The 22,074-nt window shown below is 47.5% G+C and overlaps 1 protein-coding gene across 3 annotated transcripts in view; it reads left to right on the plus strand.

Annotated features, from left to right (window-relative positions):
* Window positions 1-15,140, plus strand: part of SYNDIG1 (synapse differentiation inducing 1) — a 195,862-nt gene extending 180,722 nt beyond the window's left edge. For all 3 annotated transcript variants that reach the window (XM_044263573.1, XM_044263574.1, XM_044263572.1), the window contains exon 4: window positions 13,903-15,140. In XM_044263573.1, the coding sequence (XP_044119508.1) occupies window positions 13,903-14,061 (159 nt within the window). In that variant the 3' untranslated portion in view covers window positions 14,062-15,140. The remainder of the gene's footprint in view (window positions 1-13,902) is intronic.
* The last annotated feature ends 6,934 nt before the right edge of the window (window positions 15,141-22,074 follow it).

The raw sequence follows: 22,074 nt of genomic DNA on the forward strand, positions 1-22,074 counted from the left end.
TCTGTCCCTCCCTGAGGTTCAGCTTCCTCCTCTGTAACTGAGGATAATCAGTCATTATGTCATGACATCTTGGTACTAAGACCCAGTACCTAGGACAGAGAAGTGAATGTTCTGGTGATCTCTTGCTCTGTAGCTAAGTACTGAGTGGCTTGAGACAATAAGTACTGATGCGCATGCGTGTGTGTGTGTGTGTGTACACAATTACAATATATATATTATAATATATATACATTCCTAGGTATGTTGCTGAAAAGCCCAGAATCAATGAGAACTCTAGAGTGATAAACAGCACCCAGATCTTGTTTTCTTTTTTTTTAATTTTTTATTTTTTATAAACATATATTTTTATCCCCAGGGGTACAGGTCTGTGAATCGCCAGGTTTACACACTTCACAGCACTCACCATAGCACATACCCTCCCCAATGTCCATAACCCCAACCCCCTTCTCCCAACCCCCCTCCCCCCAGCAACCCTCAGTTTGTTTTGTGAGATTAAGAGTCACTTATGGTTTGTCTCCCTCCCAATCCCATCTTGTTTCATTTATTCTTCTCCTACCCCTTTAACCCCCCATGTTGCATCTCCACTTCCTCATATCAGGGAGATCATATGATAGTTGTCTTTCTCCGCTTAACTTATTTCGCTAAGCATGATACCCTCTAGTTCCATCCACATTGTTGCAAATGGCAAGATTTCATTTCTTTTGATGGCTGCATAGTATTCCACTGTGTATATATACACCACATCTTCTTTATCCATTCATCGGTTGATGGACATCTAGGTTCTTTCCATAGTTTGGCTATTGTGGACATTGCTGCTATAAACATTTGGGTGCACGTGCACCTTCGGATCACTACATTTGTATCTTTAGGGTAAATACCCAGTAGTGCAATTGCTGGGTCATAGGGTAGTTCTATTTTCAACATTTTGAGGAACCTCCATGCTGTTTTCCAGAGTGGCTGCACCAGCTTGCATTCCCACCAACAATGTAGGAGGGTTCCCCTTTCTCTGCATCCTCGCCAGCATCTGTCATTTCCTGACTTGTTGATTTTAGCCATTCTGACTGGTGTGAGGTGATATCTCATTGTGGTTTTGATTTGTATTTCCCTGATGCTGAGTGATATGGAGCACTTTTTCATGTGTCTGTTGGCCATCTGGATGTCTTCTTTGCAGAAATGTCTGTTCATGTCTTCTGCCCATTTCTTGATTGGATTATTTGTTCTTTGGGTGTTGAGTTTGCTAAGTTCTTTATAAATTTTGGACACTAGCCCTTTATCTGATATGTTGTTTGCAAATATCTTCTCCCATTCTGTCAGTTGTCTTTTAGTATTGTTAACTGTTTCCTTTGCTGTGCAAAAGCTTTTGATCTTGATAAAATCCCAATAGTTCATTTTCGCCCTTGCTTCCCTTGCCTTTGGCGATGTTCCTAGGAAGATGTTGCTGCAGCTGAGGTTGAAGAGGCTGCTGCCTGTGTTCTCCTCAAGGATTTTGATGGATTCCTTTCTCACATTGAGGTCCTTCATCCATTTTGAGTCTATTTTCGGGTGTGGTGTAAGGAAATGTTTCAATTCCTTTTTTCCAGGTCTTGTTTTCTAACACAGTCTTCCAATAAAAGAGATCAGAGCTCCATGGGAAAATGGCTGGTTGTAGGATTTAGGCAGAAAATATACAAGATGAACCTGGAACAGCATCCTATAGTACAAAAAGGAGAAAGTGCCCCAAAGCAAAAGGTTGGGAGCATGTCAAGGGGACACATGAATCAGCCTAAAGGAGTTTTCAGTGGTCAAAGTGACAAAACAAATAATGTAGTATTGAATTATAAACCAAAGTATAATGTAAATATCCAAGGGTCCATACTACGTAAATAAATGACTGGATGAATCAATTCCTGGGGGAGAACATAACCATCTCCCATACAGATGAATTACAAATAATTTATGTAGGGACTCTACCTGAAGGAAGTAAAACACGTGCCCTATATCATAAGTGTGAGCAGGAAGGAGCATGCCTGTGCAGTGGAGAAACCTGACAAATATTATCTCTGCTAGGCAATTAAGGTCAGCAACCTCAGTGATAAACCCTGTTGATAGGATGTAACCTTGACATGAAGTCATTAGAAGGGCACTTTACCTCTGTGGTCTTCATCCCCAAAATCCTCTAGATAGCTCCCAGTAGAGGGGCATCCTACAATGTATTTAACCAGTGTTCCTCAACACTGTCAAGTTCATCCAAAACAAGGAAAGTCCTGAAAGCTGTCACAGCCAAAAGAACCTAAGGAGACCTGACATCTGAATGCAATGTGGTATATTGGTTGGGGCACTGGACAGAAGGTGGACAGTAAGTTTTTAAAAATGGACTTTAGTTTATTTCATCCATATCCTGACTAATAATAGAATTTCCCATGATCTTGTGATCACTGCCATTCCCTAAAAACCTACATTCTGAGCACCTGTGGCCCCAGAAGAAGCAGGAGGGGCTGGGGAACTGAGTAGGAATGTAGAGGGGTGGCCTGGGCAGGAAGGTGGTGGTGAGAGACACCAGGAAGCAGAGAAGAGTAGAAGGCCTCCCCTTGCCCTCCACAGAGGCTCCCATTTTGCCTGGCTTTTACTCAGGTTCTCTGGGCTTTCACTAGAGGAGTCCCAGTCTTCCAGCCCTCCTCTTACAGGCAAACAGAACAGGTATGTGGGGGAGCCATGGCAAACTTCTCTCACGATGTGACCAGAGGCCAGCCTGTCAGGGAGAAAGTGTCAACTGACCAGAGGCCACATGATGGAAGGCCCTGGGGAAGGCCTCTCAGGAGCTGGGAGCTCTCCAGGGTTTGGCAGCTTCTCTAATCCGCATGGAGAATGCAAGATGACAGTAGTTCATGCACTCCACATGAGTGTGGCACAGCAGCCGCTATTCCTGTTGATGTGTGTGATTGCAATTTTGTTCTCTATGAAATGAGATCCACAAAAGAAATCACTTTGATGATAGGGGCCCTGGGATGTCCCTGGAGGACGACTGGACCCGAGGGCAATGACCCAGACCAAGGGCAGGAGGAGTGGCTCTGTGAAGGCCCATGCTTAGTGCCCGCACCCAGGTGACCAAGGTTCGAATCAGGTTTTACCCTTACACAGTTGTACACTTGTTTCATATCCATTGTCCTTTCTGGTGTTTGGACCGACTAGCAACAGAAGATCCATTGTTTGAAATCGCTTTAAAAAGAACAGATGCTTAAAAGGGGGAAATCATAAAGTGTATGTGGAGCTAAATACATGAGAGGAAAAAACAAGCATGTTGAGGATTGGTGTGAGATGCCTGCCTCTGGGAGGCTTTCCATCCTTGTGGCTTAGGTCCAAATTATCCTGCTGCTCTCATTCAGAACGTTACACAAGTCTGTCTTTTCTTCAAGTACAGCTCTGAGTACCCTGTCAGTGTATAGCGAATGGTAAGAGTAATAAATAATGGAAATAACCTTTGCAATAATGCAAAGAAATGTAAACCAGTCAGACAGATATTGGTTGTAGAGGAAAATGAGCCATAAAGTACCCAAAGTGCTATAAATTTCCAGAGAGATGGTTCTGGAGACAGCAGGTGTCTTTCGGAGACCGTCACAAATCTTAGATACTGGTGTCAGGTGCTGGCATTTTCTGCTCAGGCCCTTCCAGCCATGCCTGGACCTTGCTCCTCAACAGGAATGGAATGAACGTGTCCATGGGTGACACAAAATGTGGAAATATCTGACCCTATTCAACCTTACCCTCAAAATAAGTGTAAGAGAAACAAAGCAGCAGGTGTTTCTTAGAGAAAAGTATGAATTTACTAGAACATCAAATACTTCCAGCCAAAGGAAGTGAAGATATTGACAAAGCTTATAAGAAACTCAGCCCAGAGCTAAGAGAAAAGCTGGCCCAAGGTTCCTGGCCCATCTGTGAAGGACCATAACCTAGATCCTTTGGAACATTCCAGATCATCTCAAGAAGCAGAGATGGTAGCCTGGTGGGGGCCAGTTCATGTCCCCATGAGAGATTTCACAGTCACACGAGGCAGATGTTCTCATGGCCCCCATGCTGGACAGCACAGACATAAAACACTTCCATTCTCACAGAAAGCTCTCCTGCAAGGCACACACCTACAAAGTCCCTCTCTGACCCAGCCTCTGACCCTGTTCTCTTCCCCCTCCTTTCCTGGATCGCCTGACGGGCAGCACACCCCTCTCCCTCTGTGCTGCAGAGCATTGCATCAAGCCCAAACACCAAGAGCCATATCCTTCCTGGTGCTCAGCAGCAGAGTCAAGTGGATTTTACCTCGTGGTTATAAATATTTCCTTTGTGGATATCCCTGGTTTATATCTTCCTTATTAGCTTGTAGACTGTGTATAAGGTCAGTGATTGTCAGCCATGGGGTTGTCTCCAGGGAGTTCCTGTACAAGGCGGAAATGTTTCTGACCAAAGCATGTTTGCACTCAGACACAGCGGGAGAAAATGCTGTGCTGCCCTTTGTTCTTTTTTCATTGAGCAAATGTGTGCTGAGCCTGGCCAGGCTCTTGAAACGTGAAGCCGTAGGGCTCCAGGATGGTAAGCACCAGAGCTCTAGGAGCCCCTCTCTCAGCAGGGACATGTAGGGCTCCCATGAGGATATAGTAGGTGAGTTAAGGGTTTAAAAGGCCACTGCAAATACAGAGGCCAGTGAACAGTGTGAAGAGGGAAGCCAGAGCACACCTTCACTTGATTTGCATCTGTGTTTATAGATAAACAAGCATCTCCTTTCCTTCTCCCTTACTTCCCTTCTTTGGTTTTGATATCAAGATTTTACTAATTTTATAAAATAAGCTTCTCTATTCTTTATGAATAGTTCTTATCTGGCCATTTAATTTTTCATAGAATCATTTCTTAAAGTATCTTGGGGTGAAAGAATAGATTTTTTTAAAACCATGCTTTTTTCCAGTGGCTGACCCTCCCCAAAGATATCCAGTAACCTGACTTCTACGCTAACAGCACAGAATATTTTGCACTTTATGTAAAGAGAATCCTTTGTCTAGTTTCTTCTGTTCCCCATTATGTTTCTGAGATTTACTTCTTTACCACTACTGGGTACCATTATTATTTATTCCTTTTTATTGCTGTTGGACGTTTGGCTGGCTTCCAGTTTGGAGCTATTATGATGGTTATTGTTACAAACATTTTTGTAGATGTCCTTGGGTGAACATATAAACAATATCAAGAGGAGATTTGTTGTTGGCTCATATGCCCATATGTTCAGCTGTAAGAAGTACTGATCCTTTCCCCAAGTAGTGGCATTTACACTCCTTCCAGGACGATAAGAGAATTTGGTTTTTCCACATTCTCACCAAAACTTGCTATTGGGTCTCTTTTCCATTTGAGCCTGTGGGTTAGTGTATAGCACTGTTCTTTCAAGCTACACTCTGCTGGGACATGCCTGCATGCTCAGGAAGGAGAGGTGCAATTTCTACCCCCTACCCCTTCCTCTAGCTTGCCAGCCATGGTGTCTGCGTCTTTGGAGTGAGGTGTGGTAAGCATGGCCAGATAGGGAATAGAGCAGCTTACCTAGTTCAGCCTGGCATGCCAGGCCTCATGCACTCTGGGCCTGGAGGATGTATACGGCTTTCTTTCCCATCTGTGCATTTTGGTAGGTTCTTAGCAGACCCCAAACACATTCTGCATCCTCAAACTACAGTTGGCTTGAGACAAGCCATGTTTTCCATCAGCATTTTCTGTGGAAATCTGCTTGCCCCTCAGCTGGTCTCTGTTGGACAGGATCTAAGACAGACCCTGGGGCAGACCACCATATCTTCTCCTTGATGGGAGGGCCTGTCTTGTCCCCACAGAGCAGCACTTCTTTCAGCTCTGACCTTGAAGCCACTGGATCTACTCTCCCAAAGTGAAAGGCAAACACCTACCCTGCTACTGGAGTGAACCTGGGTCTCACAGCATGCTATAATATCCCTTCAGATTCCCTCTGCTGCCTCCAAACACCCAACCCCTTTGTCCTCTTCATGGAAGCACAGATATCTGATCTGGTTCTGCTCTCCTATTTGGAAAATTGGCAATGGCTGATGAGCAGCTGTATGGCTGGGCCATGTTGAGCCTCAGACAGAACTTCTAGCTGTTGTGGGTGAGCAGAAGAAGGAAGGCAGGGCAAAGTGAACAAAGATGGTCATGGGCTTTAGCTTGCCAACAAATGCCAAGATAAATCTCAGGCAAACCCAGAGCTGAGTGGGCAGCAAGAAGGGGAGCCATATTAGGAAGTGGGGAGAACTGGATAACTTGGGTGATAGCTATAGCCCTGACTATAGCAGGACCTGGACACACAGGAAGTATCAGAGGAAAGCAGGGTCCCCAATCTGGTTGGAGACCACTAGGAGAAGACAGTTTCTGCAGATAAAGCCCCTAAAAGTCACTACTCAGCAGATTCTGTCACCAATGGAGAAAGGTGTGGGGAGATAAATAAGCATAAGCATTAAAAAGTGCCCCCAAACTATGGAAAGAACCAAGATGCCCTTCAACGGATGAATGGATAAGGAAGATGTGGTCCATATACACTATGGAGTATTATGCCTCCATCAGAAAGGATGAATACCCAACTTTTGTAGCAACATGGACGGGACTGGAAGAGATTATGCTGAGTGAAGTAAGTCAAGCAGAGAAAGTCAATTATCATATGGTTTCACTTATTTGTGGAGCATAACAAATAGCATGGAGGACAAGGGGCGTTAGAGAGGCGAAGGGAATTTGGGTAAATTGGAAGGGGAGGTGAACCACGAGAGACTATGGACTCTGAAAAACAATCTGAGGGGTTTGAAGTGGCGGGGGGGCGGGGTGGGAGGTTGGGGTACCAGGTGGTGGGTATTATAGAGGGCACGGCTTGCATGGAGCACTGGGTGTGGTGAAAAAATAATGAATACTGTTTTTCTGAAAATAAATAAATTGAAAAAAGAAGTGCCCCCCCAAAATATAAATTTGTCTATAGTCCTCTGCAAGCTGGCCATTCGCATGAAAACCTGAGCAAAATGAGCTTTAACTGAGTATAAGAGGTTTCCTGCCTTGTGATACATGGCATGTTCCCCTGACACGGAGTCTTGACTCTGTGCCTGTCCCAGCCTCAGGAGGTGTGACCACCGTGGTACAGCTGACTGACCTCACGCTTAGCCCAAACATGTTTGTCCTGGTTATGAATTCTTTGTTGATATTATTTTTATTTCCTCAGTGTAAATCTCTTCACTCAATGGAGAGGAAAGGAAGCCAGTGTTTTTCATGACTTTTAGCACTAACATTTTCCTTTTGCTCTTTAAAAGTCAGGTTTTCTATATATCTTCAAAACCAGATAAGTGAGGGTGATCATGTAACTAAAGAACCAGAGCACACATTTAATGTCTCAGTGTGAAGTGTTCCAGCAGCAGGGTGTTAAAGGGCTAAATGCCTCCAGGTATGGGTTTGGAGGACATTTCTCTAATTGGGGCTGTGACTGAGCCCTGCCTCCAGAGTGCACAATGGGGCCCGAGGGCTTCTTGCCTTCTGATGCTCCCCCCACCCCTGTGACTTTTGCTCTCAGCCTCCTTCCAAAGGGTGCAAGTCTGGGTCCCACAGAAGGTACAGCTGGCTGCTGCTCAGGACCTCGCTGTTTTCTAAGCAAAAGGTCCCAAAAAGAAAGTAACAAACTTCACTCATGACCTTTTGGCAGGGAAGGAAAATCCAGTCCCAAGAGATAAGGTTCCCAGCCCAAAGTGGGAACAGGTGGGATTTCCTTTCCTCTGCAGGGGCCTGAATGGGAAGGGCTCTTTGCAGACTAGACCAGAGGGGTCAGCTCACAGTGTGGTGACCAGTGGTCAGCTGCCCAGTGTGGTGACCCTCACAGTTTGGCCTTCAGGGGTGACAGAGGTGGCACTGAGAGAGAGCTGCCTGTAGGCAACTGCCCTTGAAACATGACTTCCATGGGGAGGAGCACCTCTTAGCCTAGTCCTGGGAGCCAAAATGGTCACTGCCTGGATGATTTGGCACCGATTTGATCCTACTCTGGCTGGAGGATACCTGGACTATGACATCATGTGTGCGTCCTGTGGCTTCATGGGAGGTTACATTCACTGTGCAAGAAGAAGCCAGCCTGAACCATGAGAGCGCTTCTGTGAAGGGGCACACAGAGCAGATCCTGAGATGCCCCAAGAATAGGCCTCTGTCTTAGGAGGGGACTCCGGACAGACTAGAGGTGAACAGGGCCATGAGAAAGGAGCCCAGAAGGTTCCAGCAGGAGGACACTGTGAGCAAGTGAAACCTACCTCACCTCCAGCCCAGTGGCCCACCTCAGCCCACAACATAGTAAGGACATTTAGAAGACACAGCCCAGACCCCCCTGAGGTCAGGTCAGAGCTGGCCCCCGAGCAGTTCTCAAATTCCTGACCCTCAGAAACTGATACGGATGTCAGTGCTTCCTCTTGTCTGAAGCCACCAAGCTGGGGATGATGTGTTTCTCTGCAATGGATGAGCACAGCCATCAGGAGAGAGCAGGCTGTGTTGTGTGTCTAGACAGCAGCAAGAGTCTCACTGGTGACAAAGAGCTTTCAGGTCAGGTCCTCACAGAGGCTACTCCAGGCCCACAGCCGGGTCCTGGCAGATGCAAATGTTCGATCACCCCCGTACGATAGCTGGTTCATTCAGGAAGTAGATGGCTCACCCCAGCTAGATCATCTGAGAAGGGTCGATTTGCAGAGGTGACTGGCCTGGGGCCACGAGGGGCAGTGCAGTGACTGAGGCAGGTACATCAGAGCATGCTTGGTGGCCCATGTGGAGGCCTGGAGAGAGCAGGATGGAGGGTTAGAACTTACAGGAGTCATCCTTGCTGGGACCCTCACAAATTGAGGGTTGAGCCCTTCCCTCCTTCAGTCTGATGGGGCTGCTGGGCAGCTCTTAGGGAGAAGCTGGGGACCAGAGAAGGAACCAAGTCAGTCTCCTGGCCACTGTGGGAAGAGCATGGGTCTGGAGGGCAAAGGGCAGGAGGCGGTATCGGAGCCCCCACTGACCACACCTGCCTCATTCCCATGGGCCCACTGCACAGATGGGAACTCTGAGTCTCAGGCTCCCTCTTTCCCCTTTAATGTCAGTGGAACATTTGGTTTGAAGTAGTCACACACAATCCCTCGGTGGGGAGGGCTCTGGTGGCAGGCCACCCCACTGTGGGAGGAGATGAGGCTGGGCAGGAACAGGTTTCAGGGTCAGAAGACCACACAAGCCATGCTGCAGGGTGCAGGGACCACAGCAGGTGTGCTGTGGAAGGGTCTGTCGTGGGCAGCATTTAGAGAGAGTGGGAGATGTGCCAGCAAATCAGGAGGCAGGGGCCCAAGACCACTCAAATAAGCCATGTGGATGTCCGAGAACAAGTAGGATGGGGCGTAAGCCTTCCGTTTCTTTTAGCACATGTCACTTTCCACAGAGGAAGGCATTTCCCCAGGACAGACTCGGATTAAGGATGGGGGCCTCACCTGCAAGGCACACCGGCCCTGCCAACACAGGGCTGAGTCCGTTGTTACCGCTAGAAAGGAGGCAATCAGGAGGTGAAATACCAGCAAATTATAAACTCCTGGGACCATAAACCAGTCAAGAGGGAATGAGGTTTGGAAATGACACCCCACAAGCTAAAAACAAAGCTATGAATACCCCGGATGTGGACAGCTTCCCTTCCTGCAAATGTCCACATTGCAGGAATCAATACAGCACCTTGCACACCAAATAGACAGGCCACGAGGGCACATAGCTGTCACAACGAAACGTGTGGGTGGACCTCAGGCTGGAGATACCGTCCAGGAGGCTGAGTTCTCCCCCTGAGCTCCAACTCACCCAGCTTCGTTTGCTCTATTACGGGGAGGCTGACATGAAAAGATGCTTCTGTCAGAAAATGTGGGTCACCAGGATGCTCTCCATGACAGATCCAGGGCTGCCTTCCTGTGACGCAGGAAGTCTCATCCCAGTTTGCCTGGACTGGCCCTATTCCAACACTGAAGTTCCCAAGTCCTGCAAATCCCCCCAGTCTTGAGCAAGCCAGGACAGGTGGCAACCGTGGTCTTGACCTTGCCTGCATGTGGGAATCACCTGAGAAAATGAAAGGCACAGAAGCCAGGTCCCAGCCTGGAGCTTCTGACTTCCCTGGCTGGTGTGCTACCAGGAAATCAGGAGTCCTCAAAACTCCCTGGCAACTGGAATTTGCACCAAGTTTGAGAACTCCTGCTGAAGAGACATCTGACACGGTGCAGTTTGTGCCAACGAGACCCACAGGCCGTTCTGAGTATGGGCTCTCAGCGTGCCTGCAGCATAATCACTTACAAACCATGGGCTTCAGGCACAGATCAGGTTGTAGACAATGTAGATTCCCAATTAGGACAAGCAAACAACATCTGCTCATTTCAGCCAAGAGACATCTGTGACGTCCTCTTGTCTCTATCAGGAGACACCATGTTGGTTGTTCCTTGGTACCTCCTCTTGGTACTGCCCCCAACTCAACCCCAGTGAAGCAGTCAGAGCAGCTGGGAAATGGGCTGCTTTGAGAATTCAGGGAGCATGGCTGAGCCTCATCTCATTAAAATTCACATGCACACACAGTCTTGCTTTCAGCATCAGGGCTTCAAAGCCCCCGGACCCAGGACAAGAATCTCTGCCCTCATGCCTAGCAAGAAGACCCTGGAGACTTAGCCCAAAAGTTTTCAGAATAGAAATATTTCTCTGTGGTTGCATCCTCTCAGATAGATATGCAACCTGCTTTATAGCCACAGGATCTACTGTCTGAAACAAAGGATGCCTCAGACACTACCTTTGTTAGGTCAGGATGCCCACTCTGTGGAGTGCAAATGACATACCTACCTCTCAGGAGCTTCTGCGAAAAGCAGACACTGAGAGGCATTGTTGAAAAGCAGCCTGCTTGTCAATGAGGCTCTCTCTGTTTACTGGTTTTGATGCATCTCAGCTGATAACATCTTCAACACAACACTCTTCCCGTTGGAACAGTTGCCCTATAACCAAACAGATTGCAAATGGAATTCTCCCAGCCTTGGCTATGAGAATCAACTGTGGAGCCTGATTCCCCAGCAGACACTCCTTGCTCCTGGAGATGAAAGCGCTGACACTGTGAGTTCAGAACCCAGCAGAGGGGAGCTCTATGGAGTTGGGCCCCATGCCACTACCCTCCTTATAGAGGCCACCAGGATGCACCTGGGGCCCGTACCACCTGGAAGAGTTTGAAGGGAGCTGATCTCGCACAGCCCACTCACCTGGTCACTCTTCAAGTGTTCAGCAAGTTCCTACCATTCCTCCAGGCTCCAGGCAGACCTCATGGACATAGCAGACATGGACCTACGTCTGGAGATTATGGCTGAGCCAGAAAGGCAACTACTAACATAGTTACTGAAACATGTGAGCTCTGATGAGATAGGCAGTTGGGACCAAGGCACTCCAGGCGGGGCCTGTGTTGAGGGTGAGGGAGTTCCCAGCATGCCCTGCCTTTCTCTCTAAACTGTGTCCTCTCCTTGGGGACTCAGGGTGATGATCATGAGACAGAGCAGCAAAGGCCCATTCTAATGGAGAGTGGCTGCCTGGCTAAGGAAGGGCAGTTCCATTGTGATGTTATGGGACGCTGGAGTGTTTGAGAGTACCACATTAGATAAAATGAAATGCATCTCATTAAGGCTTAATAAATTAATTAGTATTGTCCTAGGAGGCTTCCCGTTCTGCATTCCCTTAGCTCTGCTTCATCAAGAACTGTCAGCAGTGAGCTCCCAAGCTCCCTTCCAAGCCAGAAAATGAGGGGAGGAGGGCAAAAACTGAGCTCCACAATCCAGCAGAGAGGGGAAGAGGAAGAGAGGCCACCAAGCAGTCCAGGGTCCCTACTCAGCCTGACACAGAGCTCCACATCTCATCAATCAGGGTCAGAACTGTGGAGGGTGGAAATTCATTTCATAAGTTACCTCTGAGTCTCACTCTTTGTGGTCTGTGGCAGATGCAGCAGCATATTTTAGTTTGAGTAAATAACATACCCACTCCCCTACCAGCCTACACAATGCAGAAATACCCCTGATGACATGCAGAGATGGGAGCCATTGAAAATCTGGCTTTCTGGAGATCAGCCAGAGAATGAGCTAGGCCATCTACTTGGGCTCTGCCTGTACCCTGACCACAAAGAATCTCCAGCCAGATTGGGGTTAGCTCTCCTCAGCATTACTTGCCCCTCCCAAGGGTCATGGTGCCATGGTAGCCTCCACCCACATCAGCCAAATTCACCATTTTCCTCAGCAAGTCCCTGAGGGTGGTTCCAGCTGAAGCACATGATGGTCCCCATACTCTTGTGTCATCCTTCTAGTCTCACGTGTAGAGGGGGGCAGCAAAGGAAGGAATTGAGGATGGGTACATAGGATCTGCTACAAAATACCCAACCAGATACAACATCCAAAATCTCCATGTTCCCATCCACCTATGACTCCAGGAAACATGAATATCACAAAAGAAACACCTCACTAGGCAACTGAGTGAACAGAAATATGGGTATTATCTTATATCAAATATTTTATTGATGGATGAATTCTACCAACACCAGCTACGGTGAGGAAGGATAATAGTCAGAAACGCATGATTCCATGGCTGCCAGCTGAAGACTGAAGTGTTAAGTATCCTGTAATCAGTTTAATGATCTTATGCCATTGTTTCCTCTCTGGGAAATGAGAACTATCATTTCTTTCCCCACACCACTACTAGTTTGTAAAGATTAAATCAGGTAAATGTGAACATATTTTTAAAAATTCAGTGTTATTTTAGCCACTTTGGAGAGCAGTGTGGAGATTCGTCAAGAAATTAAAAATAGAGCTTCCCTATGACCCTGCAATTGCACTAGTGGGTATTTACCCCAAAGATACAGATGTAGTGAAAAAAAAGGCCATCTGTACCCCAATGTTTATAGCAGCAATGGCCACGGTCACCAAACTGTGGAAAGAACCAAGATGCCCTTCAACGGACAAATGGATAAGGAAGATGTGGCCCTATACACTATGGAGTATTATGCCTCCATCAGAAAGGATGAATATCCAACTTTTGTAGCAACATGGACGGGACTGGAAGAGATTATGCTGAGTGAAATAAGTCAAGCAGAGAGTCAATTATTATATGGTTTCACTTATTTGTGGAGCATAACAAATAGCACTGAGGACAAGGGGAGATGGAGAGGAGAAGGGAGTTGAGGGAAATTGGAAGGGAAGGTGAACCATGAGAGACTATGGACTCTGAAAAACAATCTGAGGGTTTTGAAGGGGCAGGGGGTGGGAGGTTGGGGGAAACAGGTGGTGGGTATTGGAGAGGATACAGATTGCATAGAGCACTGGGTGTGGTGCAAAAGCAATGAATACTGTTATGATGAAAATAAATTAAAAAAAAAAAAAGAACCCAATGATTGAAACCAATATATGTTGGTACAAACTCCAGCTCTGTCACTTACTAATTAAATAATTTTGTGGTGTTAAAAAAAATTCAGTGTTATTCAAATGAAAGAAAGGATAGCCTTCTATAGAAATGAGGGTGCTGGGTGTGTCATATGTCTTCTCTCCCTCACATCCTGGTGCCGAAGGCCACAGGCCCCACACTGGTGGTGGAGTGCTGCCATCCATGGGCATTCCTAGGGGCTCTTTTCTTTCCTTTTTTAAAGCTTTGACTGCCTTGCTGTCTGGGGGAGCAATAGCTGCTCTATTTCTTCCTTACCAGTTATGGAATGCCTCCACCATGCTGGAGCATGCCCAGTTACCTCTTAGTGAGTTCTCCCTGTCTGCTGTCACTAAGTTCAAGGTTGGAAGTGCGCCAGAGGTGAGCACTACACTCACATTGTTTGCTCCGCTTGCCCATCCTGATTTCCTTTTCTCCTCCCTCCTTTCTCTCCAACAGACGAACAAAGCCGTGGCCAAGGGGGACTTCCACCAGGCCAGCACCAGCTCCCGACGGGCCCTGTTCCTGGCTGTGCTGTCCATCACGATCGGAACCGGCATCTACGTGGGCGTGGCTGTGGCCCTCATCGCCTACCTCTCCAAGAACAACCACCTATGAGCTTCATCCAGGCGCACAGGGGAAGAACCCGGGCCAGCCATATGCAGATGCAAAGAAGACAGGGCTGGCAAGGGGTGGACGCGCAGGTAGACACACCTGTGTGATGCTGTACACTCTAAGTTATTGCCGAACGGCTCCATAAAGCCCTGGGATTTTTCTACCCATGGATTTCTTTTGTTTTTACCCTTTAATTTCATTTTCACAGCACTGTGTAGAGCATGAGGCAGATGGGCACTGCTGAAGCTCCAGAGATCCTGATCCGCAAGGCCTTCTTGGATGGATTCTGGTGGATTCATGACACTGTAGTTCTCTCTGCAGCCTGCCAGTGCCTGGAATGCCATAGCACTAGCAATACACAAACAGTACAAATGTGTTTATTTTTTATGGAATATGGTGCAATAGGCAGAGGGCAGGGGACACACCACTTCTGTCTGTGGCCCTGCTTCACTCCACCGGCATTCCCCCATCCACGAACCTCCCTTGCAGGAAGAGAATGGGGCTGGCAGGAAGAGAACCAACACTTCCAGCAAAACTCCCAGCTATCACTGGACTTCAGATGGGTCCAGCCCAGAGAATGCAAAACCAGAATAGCATGGGGTCTATTCCCAGGCCCACTGGACACTCCCTCCATGCTGCCCCAGCCTAGGAACATCCAGCCTCTTTTGGAATGTGTCCAAACTCAGCAGCCACCACACAGCAATATTCAGTCTTGGGCCTCGTTGATCTAGGGTAGGGGGGCAGGCCACAGACCCTCCAAAGACCCTTCCTGGAAGGACCAAGGTTTGCTCCGGGAACTGAAGGCAAAGGAGCTGTGGACACCGTCTCAGCATAAAGATGCCTGTGTTGACACTCGCCCTGGTGATAAGCAGTGACACCAGTGATCTTTAAAAAGAAATGAACCTTCGCTGTCAACTAAATGAATAGCTATTTTCTTGTCATTTTTTTAAGCGCAACTACTGCTTCATGCTGCTTAAGTTATCAGACGAATGCTGAGAAATAAGTAATCAGACATTTTAATACCATTTCACTGCTGTTTTACGAGTGTTCATTATTTAACAAAAAAATTATCTTTTAGCTTTCTTGCTTAAGACTTTTTTTTTTTCCTGATGAATTTCCAGTCTTGGGTTTCATTTCTACTTTTCACTCGTCTTAAATAACTACAGAGCAACCTGGAACTTAGCTGATAAAAGAGTAGGAGGGTCTCCTTAGACAAGGGTCACAACACCCCTGGCTGCTTAAGTTAATATCCTTATCCTGATAATAATATTAGGGGACACAGAGGCCATCTCTCTAGGACAGTGGTTCCATACATGGCACTTAAACACTCCCTGTTACTTGGATCCCAGCTCCAGAAATCCTGATGTCCGTGACCAGGGCCACTGCCTGGTCATTCCCATATGCAGCAAAAGTCAGGAGCCACCGTCCTAGAAAAAAGAGTTTCAACGTGTTTCATCTCCTTCACCTGCCTCCTAGCCCTTGACCTTAAATGCTTAATATTCTAAAAGTGTTTAGCACTGCCTTTCTGGGCTAAATCCAAGGTCCATCTAGCATTTCTCCCTAGTGGATGCTCCAGAAATATAATCAAAGGCCCTAATCCGTAGAAGAATATATGGAGGAACCCCAAAGCTCCCTGTAAGAGTCAGGGTAACTTGGTGATGGAGTGCATGGATTGGGGTCAAGCCAGCTGTATCATCCATACGGGTGCACATCTCTGAACCTCATCTCTAGGAAAGGATAACAAATGTCCACTTCTGAGTACTACCGGTGACTTCATGTGCTGGTGATGGGGTCCCTGTGTTTGCTCTCAGTCTTCTGGACAACCCATCCCACGACTTGTGTGTTCCATCTTCTCAGCCCGATATCTCATCATGACCAAACTTGTGTAAAATGGCCTATTTGTATTTGTCCTAAATTGGTCCATTTTTTTTTAAGATTTTATTTATTTATTTGTCAGAGAGAGAGGGAGAGAGAGCGAGCACAGGCAGACAGAGAGGCAGGCAGAGGCAGAGGGAGAAGCAGGCTCCCCGCCGAGCAAGGAGCCCGATGTGGGACTCGATCCCAGGACGCTGGGATCATGACCTGAGCCGAAGGCAGCTGCCCAACCAACTGAGCCACCCAGGCGTCAAATTGGTCCATTTTAAGTTCAAGAGGTACCCAAAGTTCCATATCTTTGGATTTGGTTAAGAAGTAGAATCCACCCCTATGTCCTCCCAACCGTCTCCACTACCATTGTCATGGCTGCTGTATCCCAGCCCCTTGATGCCCACATGCTCTGTCTCCTGCTGGACCACCTTCCCATCTTCTCTCAGCCCCCTGTCTTTCCACATGGAAATGCTTCATGCTAAAGGGACTTGGGCCTCCCTGTACTTTCTCAAGTTCTGTCCCGTCTTTCTCAAGAACCAGCACAAGACCCTATGGTGCAGGTGGCCCTATGAGTTTTAGGTTGTTAGGGTCAAGGCCAAACCAGTCAGAGGACAACTTAAAGAAGCATGCGTGCCCTTGTAGCTTTTAAGACAGGTGGACCCCTTGTGGCCCATCCCTACAACTGGCTTGGCCTTGGTGTCGTAGGAAGTGGTTAAATGCCATCCTCAGCGGAGCTATTACTGACCGATGCTTAGCACGGCCATCTTCGTGTGTCAGGGGCGCGTCTGCCTTTCTAGACTCACATTTCTCTAGTTAGTGCAGCCACCACAGATGGGGCACTGACCTCTGCAGGCAGGCCCTGCACTGGGCACTAGACCCACATCAGCTCACATCATCCCAAGAACCCTGGCAGGCAGGCAACAGAACTGAGGTTCAGAGAAGGTAGCTCAGCCAGCACGTGGCAGCTGTACAGTGAGGATGAGATTCCCCAGCCTGGTGCCACCCTGCCCACACAACAGATAGAACCTGCCGCTTTACTACTGACCATAGACGAAGCTCCCCATTCCACTAGCCACTCATTTCAATCCTGCAAGAACTCCTGACTACAAGCATTTTATATGTAATTTCCCCCAAGAATCACATGCCAGGGAAACAGCAAAGTCAAGATGCAACCCCAACCATCATATCCTAAGCCCACTCAGTTTTCTCTTAAGAACCATGCAGCCTTGACAATGGCTCTACAAAGTAAGAAAACTCTGGGCACAGATCACATTGTTTGTGGGTCAAGACTCTTGGGAACATAAAAGCAGCTTTGGTTTGTGTTTCACAGCATATCTTTGCTGGAGGGTGGTGGGAATGAGGAGGGGGGTTGGGGTGACTTCCCTGGAAAAGGTGACTTTGGCAAACATGGTTAGGGTGGGTTCTCTTCCTCTACATATCTCCTTCCCTCATCCTTAGAGATGTTCCCCCTCAAGCTCCTCTCTGTCCCTGCTTCACTAGGCACCCCTGGATTCATCAGGTGTCCCCTGCTTCATCTGGTGTCCCTGCCTGAGCCGAGAGTCCAGCTTTCTCCAGAGAACCACAGTGACTCCCACGGAGGACACAGTGAGAGAGGCTGCATCCATCTGTCACTGAGCCCTCAGCGGCTGCCCAAGATGTCACAGTCAGGCCTCACAGCTAGAGCTAGGAAACAGGACTGGTCTCTCCAAAAGCTGGGGCAAGGCATTCCTAACACCCAGCCAGTCACCATGTACCTCTCGAGATGTTAGAGGAACTCTCATTCAGAGCAGCCCCTGGGTTTACAACACACCAGCCTGACCGTTTGCCAACAGCTGCTATCGCTCTAGGAAACGATGCCAAATGTTACAGCAGCTGAGTCACGGCCAACACTGCCTTTCAGAGCTCATTTCAGGGCCTTGCCTTTGAAGTTTTATAGTGTCTCTTAGAGGCCCCTGGTGAACTGGCTTGAGCAATAGCCCTTATGAGGACAATTTTATGCACCTGAAGCTCACCTGTATTTGTTGTCATAGGTGCTGACATCTGGTGACCCAGTTCGGCAATAAAGTGTTAGAATTCATGCCCTGAGCTAGGGCCACCCTCTCAGGAAGTACAGCTGTACCATCTCTTATCTAGAGGCCACGTTCTCACCTCTTCCTGCCTTTGAGGTTAGGAGCCTCAGATAGAGCCGTAAGTGGAAAGACATTTCTGACGTCTGTGTGATGTCCCCACCGCTATGACCTCTCAAAAACCCTTCCCTGGTCTCCAGGATGAGCTGCACTGCCAAAGGGGTTGGTGCACTCCCCTGAGGTTCTCATCCAAAGATTCTGTTCAACCTAGCAAAGCAACAGTGGACGTCAAACCCATAGATGCTCGGGGCCTGCAGACAGCTGGCTCCCTGCCAGACAAGCATGTAAAACGAGTAAGGAATTTATCATCTTGCTCAGTCCCGTTTACCAGCCCTTGCAGGTCTTGCCGAGCCCCTTGCTGAGCAAGGGGTCAGAGCTCCACATGGATGAGGAGAGAAGGGGTGGGAGTTGCCGGCCCTGCACTTGGAGTGCAGCAGCCTTCTGCTGGCCAGTGACTGCCCCTTGCTACAGGGATGACAGATGGACCATGGCCTGCTGCAGCCTCTGAACAAACTCCAGGGGAATGAGAAGAGCAAGTGCAGCAGCCTGACACAGCAGGGCACGGTAACCACGGGGAGTGGAGCGCTACACAGGTCTCTGTCCTAGAGAGTGCATCTTAGGGCAGGGGCAGGCCCTTGGGGGCTCAAAAGATGTGCGCAAATCCACCAGGTGGAAAAGGCAGTTTGGTTGTCTCAGGAAGCATCATGGAGGTGACAGAAGAGAACGCAGGTGCCTCCAGGGAGAAACACCAGGCTGGAGACATTCCCAGGGCTTTCCAAACCCAGACAGTGCTGAGAGGCACAAGGCGTTGTTGGACACACTGTCTCAGCTTTTCTGCCTCCACTGAGCTTGGCAAACAGCGTTGTGACTGCTCTGGTCTGTGTGCTGTGGTCCTCACTGCTGCTTCACCGGCACCTGCCATGCAGCAGTCACTGTGGCAGATCCAGGCTCTGGAGAACGAGATGATGGCCGTCACTGCCCTCTGTCACCCAGATGCCCTTTCCTCTAACACACAGTGAGCGCAGGGCTGTGCGTACCCAGGCCAATGAGGCAGGTTCACCTGTCTCAGTTCACCACCCGGCCATGTGTCCAACTGACCAGCAGAAACTGATGGAAAGCAAGTCATTCTGTGAGGGGCTGGTCAAGTGCCAGGGCATGTGTCCACTGCATCCCGATGGCTTTAGGGGGCAGTACCTGTTTTTTCACTGATATCGGGTCATTTGGGGCCAATTTAAAAGGTAGGTAAGTAGGTAAGTAGCTAGTAGACAGATGATTGATTGATTGACAGATGATTGATAGATAGATGACAGATAAAATGTCACTATATCTTCAAGAGTGGGAGGACTCAGGACATCACAGGGCCACACCACATATAGTTGTCCATTTTCTGGGGCCTTTTGACTATGACACCTCATGTCACCTAATCCAGCTCGTGACTCAGCTGGAAAGCAAACAGGGATTTGGATCTGTTGTCTGTCTATACCAGAGAATCCATATTTATTTATTTATTTATTTATTTATTCCTTTTTCCAATTTATTTATTTTCAGAAAAACAGTATTCATTATTTTTTCACCACACCCAGTGCTCCATGCAAGATGTGCCCTCTATAATACCCACCACCTGGTACCCCAACCTCCCACCCCCCCGCCACTTCAAACCCCTCAGATTGTTTTTCAGAGTCCATAGTCTCTCATGGTTCATCTCCCCTTCCAATTTACCCAAAAGCACATACCCTCCCCAATGTCCATAACCCTACCCCCCTTCTCCCAACCCCCCTCCCCCCAGCAACCCACAGTTTGTTTCGTGAGATTAAGAGTCACTTATGGTTTGTCTCCCTCCCTATCCCATCTTGTTTCATGGATTCTTCTCCTACCCACTTAAGCCCCCATGTTGCATCACCACTCCCTCATATCAGGGAGATCATATGAGAGTTGTCTTTCTCCGCTTGACTTATTTCGCTAAGCATGATACGCTCTAGTTCCATCCATGTTGTCGCAAATGGCAAGATTTTGTTTCTTTTGATGGCTGCATAGTATTCCATTGTGTATATATACCACATCTTCTTGATCCATTCATCTGTTGATGGACATCTAGGTTCTTTCCATAGTTTGGCTATTGTGGACATTGCTGCTATAAACATTCGGGTGCACGTGCCCCTTTGGATCACTACGTTTGTATCTTTAGGGTAAATTCCCAGTAGTGCAATTGCTGGGTCATAGGGAAGTTCTATTTTCAACATTTTGAGGAACCTCCATGCTGTTTTCCAGAGTGGTTGCACCAGCTTGCATTCCCACCAACAGTGTAGGAGGGTTCCCCTTTCTCCACATCCTCGCCAGCATCTGTCATTTCCTGACTTGTTGATTTTAGCCATTCTGACTGGTGTGAGGTGATATATCATTGTGGTTTTGATTTGTATTTCCCTGATGCCGAGTGATATGGAGCACTTTTTCACGTGTCTGTTGGCCATCTGGATGTCTTCTTTGCAGAAACATCTGTTCATGTCCTCTGCCCATTTCTTGATTGGATTATTTGTTCTTTGGGTGTTGAGTTTGCTAAGTTCTTTATAGATTTTGGACACTAGTCCTTTATCTGATATGTCGTTTGCAAATATCTTCTCCCATTCTGTCAGTTGTCTTTTGGTTTTGTTAACTGTTTCCTTTGCTGTGCAAAAGCTTTTGATTTTGATGAAATCCCAAAAGTTCATTTTTGCCCTTGCTTCCCTTGCCTTTGGCGATGTTCCTAGGAAGATGTTGCTGCGGCTGAGGTCGAAGAGGTTGCTGCCTGTGTTCTCCTCAAGGATTTTGATGGAGAATCCATATTTAGATTCAAACTATTCTATTAAGCTAATCGAGATGTATAGATGGGACAAGATAGGGAACAGTTAGCATTCTTCTCAATCAACTAATGTCTTTATTCCCTGCTTATGGTCCCAACAAATTTTCTTAAATATGCATTTTCCTATTGACTTGGTGCATAATGTATTCCCAGTAAATAGGAAGAGAGCCTGGATTAGACGAGAGCTGGTAAAGGGCTGCAGTCTCCCAATGGGGCACCTCGACATAGGACTTTCCTATACTCCCTCAAGAGATCCTTGTACAACAGGAAGAAAGAGATGGTCACTGTCAAGCAACAGTGCCTGATTTAGAAACAGAAATCAGGTCACTCCAGTATCCCACACCCTTCATTTCTGTCCTTGATGGAATGAAGTGTAGAGATCCCAGATGACTCTCCCCTCATTATCATCCCCAAAGAGATCTAGCTATTCAAGTAACCCAAACCAATCTCCATCTGGCACCTTGTGCATTCTCAGGTAATAGGTCTTTTTAAAATAACAAGGACTTTAAATTAGAAGAGGGCATGGTTTGAAGTGGCAGGGGGGTGGGAGGTTGGGGTACCAGGTGGTGGGTATTATAGAGGGCACGGCTTGCATGGAGCACTGGGTGTGGTGAAAAAATAATGAATACTGTTTTTCTGAAAATAAATAAATTGGAAAAAAAAGAGTTTTAACTAACATAAAAAATAAATAAATAAATAAATAAAAAGAAGAGGGCATGGTCATCACTGCACATCGGTTCATGCTGGGCACAGCTGAAGGCTAAGGTCTTGATTTCCACAGAATAAGAAGGCCACCTACCTACAGAATAATAATCTTGTGGCTGAAGAATTGATTTGGGTTGTCCTCTTTAGTTAAGAATCCAAGGATAAAGGAACAGTGACACAGAGGATAACAGGGAGTTACAGAGAGCGGGACATCTGTCAGTCACCAGGCTCTAGGGTTGTAATTTCTGTCCATGCCAGGGGCTAGGTGCTACACACTACTGTGTCCACTGTATCCTGGAAGGAAGACCAAGGCTTAGAGAGGGAAAGAATTTGTCCCAGGTCACACAAATAACAAGAATCTGAATCACGCTACTGTTCTACCTGAATCCAGGGTTCACAATGTCAATGCTCCAACAAATGCCTTAGGATAGAATCCAATATGTTTGCCACTGGTGCTCAGGAGAAACAGAGGGTGGCCTTTCT

Source organism: Neovison vison, chromosome 8 (genome assembly GCF_020171115.1).
Source record: "Neovison vison isolate M4711 chromosome 8, ASM_NN_V1, whole genome shotgun sequence".
Taxonomy (NCBI): domain Eukaryota; kingdom Metazoa; phylum Chordata; class Mammalia; order Carnivora; family Mustelidae; genus Neogale; species Neogale vison.